Consider the following 4711-nt stretch of genomic DNA (forward strand, 5'->3'; position numbering starts at 1 on the left):
TAATTAGTCAATATTAACAAACTTTAGTGGTTAGTTTTATAGTTTAGGATTTAAAGTTATAGATTTATTATTAAGACGTAGAATTTTAGATAAATAAAATAAAATTTAAAAGAATTAACCGATGTTAATTAAAAAAAATTGGTTACGTAGTATTGCACGAAAAAAAAAATTCCTAAGAAAACTATTTATATGTTTCTGCCTATTAATTTATATTTTTAGGAGAAGTAATTTTATGATAGTTTCAATAAATAAATTATATGGAATATATTTCAATCAAATGAAAAGTGTGCAAAAAATTCTCATTCACAAAAAAAAAAAAAAAAAAAAAAAAAAAAAAAACTGAGAAATTAATGTGGAACTCTGCAATTTATGTTAACCAACAAGGGGATACAATCCTACCCTAAACTAGAAGTATATCATTTCCAATTGAAATGGAATACAATTCTACGATGTGACTAAAACAACATGATTGAAATACAATAATACAAAGCAGATTGAGGAATCCAAATTCCAAACTAAAAGAACTCAAAATCCAGATATTTACCCCCAGACTTCATCTCATTTTTATTATTATTATTGTTATCATTATTATCATTACTATTATTACCTACCATCCTCTTACTATTGTTGCCAACCCCAACTGTATTAACGGCTTCAAACTTTGTTGCCGGTAGCTCGGCTTCGACCGGTCTTGGCACTTCCGGCGGCGTGCTACACCTAATCAAAGCCCAATTCACGCCTTCAAAGAAAGGGTGCTGCTTGATCTCAGTGGCACCCCTCTTCACCCCAAGCCGGTGCTGTGGTTCCTTGACCAGCAAGCCACGGATAAGATCCCGGCTAGCATAGCTAGTGGCCGGCGATTCGGGGAACTTGAGCTGCTGACCAACCACATTGAACAATGTAGCACGGTTTCCTGAGCCTTTAAAAGGTGTCTTCCCATATAACAACTCATGCAAGAAAATTCCAAATGTCCACCAATCAACTGCGCTTCCATGGCCTTCTCCTTTGATGATTTCAGGGGCGAGGTATTCGTGAGTGCCGACGAAGGACATAGACCGAGCTTGAGTAGGCTCGGCAACAAGCTCCGGAAGCGTGTTGGCAGGAAGCCCCGGATCAGCTCTAGCCTTCCTTGATTTCTTGTTTTTCTGTGGGAAGAGCCGAGGCATGAAACAGGACGGTTGGATGCATACTGAAGTAGGCTCAATACAAGCAGGCTGGACACAGAACGCACCACCACCGGCACGTTTTGAAGGCTCGCTATCATGGGATGTTCTGATAAGTGTAGGGGACACAGCACATCTAAGAGAAAGATCAAAGTCTGACAGCATAATGTGGCCATCGTCGCGAACCAGCACGTTTTCTGGTTTAAGGTCGCGATACACTACTCCAAGCATGTGAAGATACTCAAGTGCCAGAAGAACCTCGGCAGCATAAAATCTACATACAAAGAGTTTTGAAGATTTTAGTTCATTCATGGAAGAAAAAGAATCTACATATAAAGAAGTAATTTCATGCTTTCCTTGATCTCTAAGTAATGCAATTGCAACCACCAATCTGTGTATATTCTCTTCAAGTTTAAGACTCAAAGCTAACTTACAACTAAGCCTAGAAGACAACGCGAAAATTGCCAAAGAATGCTAGAATCACAAAACCTTTGCTGTATAATATCAGTGACTTAATAACAATTTGGAATGAAAAATGTGTCGAAAGCTATGTATAAGTGAAAAATAGATAAGGAACAAACAGATTGTAGAGCACAAATCGTTTTGTTCTGAGTATGTGCTCTCTCGGTGGTCTCACTTTAATTATTCTATTAGAGTTTCTTTGTAATAATAAAAAGAAAAAGATTGTAGAGCACAAATCATACCGTGCAGCATACTCCGAGAAATGTTTCCCTGGTTGGCGTTGTCTTAAAGTGTGTAGATCGCCCCCGGGACAGTATTCCATCACCAAACACGAGAATCTATCAGTCTCAAAATGTGTATACAAAGTTGGCAAGAATGGATGATCCAGCAGCTGCAGTATCTCCCTTTCTGTCTGTGCCCTGTTCAGCTTCTTTCTGCTCTCTAATGATGCCTTGTCCATCACCTTCATCGCAAAATAACACCGAGTCGCGCTCAGCTCCGAGAGATACACGCTTCCAATATCACCACAACCAAGCCTTTTCAGCAGCCTAAAGTGACTCATTCCCAAGATTCCATCACGCGCTCGGATAGCAAGTATGGCGTTCCACCTTGGATCATTTCCTTTGTGAGGCTTATTGGCACCACCAGTGATGTTACTCCAGCTGCTGTCATCGCTTAGACCACTGCTATCACTCACTCGACTCGGGCTGGTTTTCGCACTCTCGAGAGATTCTCCTCTTACACTCACACTTCCCTTAGTACTATCACAATTCCTGTCTAAACTAATCATGCCATCGCTTGTGAATGCATCACTCCGGTAAGTACTCGCGCAACTATTCGCAATGCTCATTGCTCTTACGACACTAATACTATCAATACTACTATGTGGACTAACATTACCACTTGGAGTTGGGGGCAAAGAAGAATCCCAAACACATTCTTTCTCCTCAGAATCTGGGGGAGGGATAGAGTGTTCAGTATTCTGAGGCGAGGACAAGTTCTCTGTGCCATTTGATTCTTCAACCATGCTTTCTGCAGGGGAAAGAACAGTCAGAGTTGGTTTCTTAGTAGCAACACGAATGGTTAAATCTTCTAGGAAAGGACCCTGCAAGGACATGTTTTTTGTTAAGCTCGCATCCTCGGCTTTGCTATGACCAATTGGTACATAAACAGTTCTCATAAGATCAGTATCAACTGGCTCTGGGGGGTGACTAGCGCCGGCGAATGAACTCGGAGCACTTTCCAAAGAAGATGCCTTAAGTCCTTCTTCTGATTCTGGCAAAGAGACCTTTCCTTTCAATGTTCTTGTAGGTGCAGGGGAGATTGGTTCTTGAAATCCCATGTCTTCTCTTACCAAAACAACTCTTGCATTTGATAATTGAGCAACTTCTTTGATGGATGCCAACCTTGTCACAGGGCTTTCCCTTGCCTTAGAAAATTGATTCATCACATTCACTTCTCTTGATGAAATTCCTCGCAAATTCGGAAACTCACTTCCATTTAGTCTCTGACTAGCTTCACTTATTGTCCCCTTGTGTCCATTAGAAACCTCAACCAACACTGGCATGGTTCTAGGAAGCACCTTTGGCTCCGCGACTCGCTCCATATCCGAATATCACATATAATCATCACATATGAAGATTTCTAAGTTTAGATAAACCCTGTGAATAGAATAGAACAAAGGGCTAATTCAATAGGAGCTTCACTAAGTTTGAATCAAGTTATAACCATTCAAAAGATGTGCTTCAATTAAGCATAAGCTTATGATTCTGAAATGACAAGGGAAATCAGCAACCATAGACACAAAGCTTTAATATATAAAATCTATTTCCCATTACTGACATAGCTCTAAATTACTCAAGTTAGAAAGTGCAAATTGATTTGAATTGGGGAAAATAAACTAAATGGGGGAATGTAATTAAACTTGTGAATTCATATTAGAACATATAATCACTCAAAGCATTACTAACCCATGAATCAAACAACCACAAAGTATAAATTTTTTACAAAAAATAACCTGCATGGTGACAAAAGATACCAATAATTGCAAAAGCTTCTAACATTATCTTAAATTTCCATGGCAAAACTACCACTTTTAAACACCTTATTATATATAACCATAAAAACAAAATCAAAGACAGACAGATTCTGAAATTGACATAAATGGAATTAAAAAAAATGAAAGAAGGAAGAGAGATCTAGCAGCTAAAAGAAAGAACAATAAAAATGAAGCAAAACAGGGAAAAGTGACACCTACCACCATTGATTTGAAATGAAGAAGAAGAACAAGAATCGATAAAATCCCTTGGTCTTAGCCCCTTGTTCTTCCAAAGCTCAAAAACACAGTCTTCACTTCACTGATAAACTATAAACATTGTTGAAGGTGTGAAAAACAGGAAGTACAATGAGGAAAAAAGAAAAAGGGAAGAAGATGAAGCCAAAAGACAAAAGCTTGAAGAGTTTAGTTTCTTTCTTTTTCTTTTGTGGATGTAGGGAAGAGGCTGGTTGTGTTGTGCCTGCTAACTCTGAAACTAAAGTGCTGTTGGAGAAGTTAGCTTTTGCTTTCACTTCTTTTATTCATTTTTTGAAAAAAAACTATTATTATGATTATTCATTATTGTTTTTCTTAGAATGGGAAGAAGCTATTGATAGGTAGGTGTAGTACTTTGGTTTGTTGTGAACACTTTGTTTAGAAAGAAGGTGATGAGAGAGAGAGAGAGAGAGAGAGAGTGGGGACCACATATGTTGGATCTTTGAGGTACAATGCTTTTCAAAGGTGGGGACTCAAAAATGAAATCAAACAAACAAAAGTGAATGGCCAACTCCTCCTACCCAATTTCATTATTGTTCTTATTATTTATTAGGTTAAAATAAATTGATGCATAAAAATTTGGTGCAAAGACTGTTTGGTCCTTTAAATTTAATTTGATTTTTCAAATTTATGTTAATTTATTTAGTCTTTTAAATTTGAAATCATGAATAAAGTTAGTCTCTTGATATATTTTCATCACTACTTTATTAGTAGGATGATAATCTTGACTAAAGAGTGTTATAAGATAAAAATGTAAAACACGAAAAACGTGACA

General features: G+C 37.7%; 1 protein-coding gene across 1 annotated transcript; it reads right to left on the reverse strand.

Annotated features, from left to right (window-relative positions):
- Positions 1-347: 347 nt before the first annotated feature.
- Positions 348-4402, reverse strand: LOC130976935 (serine/threonine-protein kinase D6PKL1-like). Its single transcript, XM_057901892.1, has 3 exons — positions 3883-4402; positions 1868-3286; positions 348-1437 (listed from the first exon to the last, which is right to left on the reverse strand). The coding sequence occupies exons 2-3, from the start codon at positions 3229-3231 to the stop codon at positions 516-518; spliced, it is 2286 nt and encodes a 761-aa protein (XP_057757875.1). The 5' UTR covers positions 3232-3286; positions 3883-4402; the 3' UTR covers positions 348-515.
- Between the last annotated feature and the right edge of the window lie 309 nt (positions 4403-4711).

The sequence above is a fragment of the Arachis stenosperma genome, chromosome 4 (assembly GCF_014773155.1).
Source record: "Arachis stenosperma cultivar V10309 chromosome 4, arast.V10309.gnm1.PFL2, whole genome shotgun sequence".
NCBI lineage: Eukaryota > Viridiplantae > Streptophyta > Magnoliopsida > Fabales > Fabaceae > Arachis > Arachis stenosperma.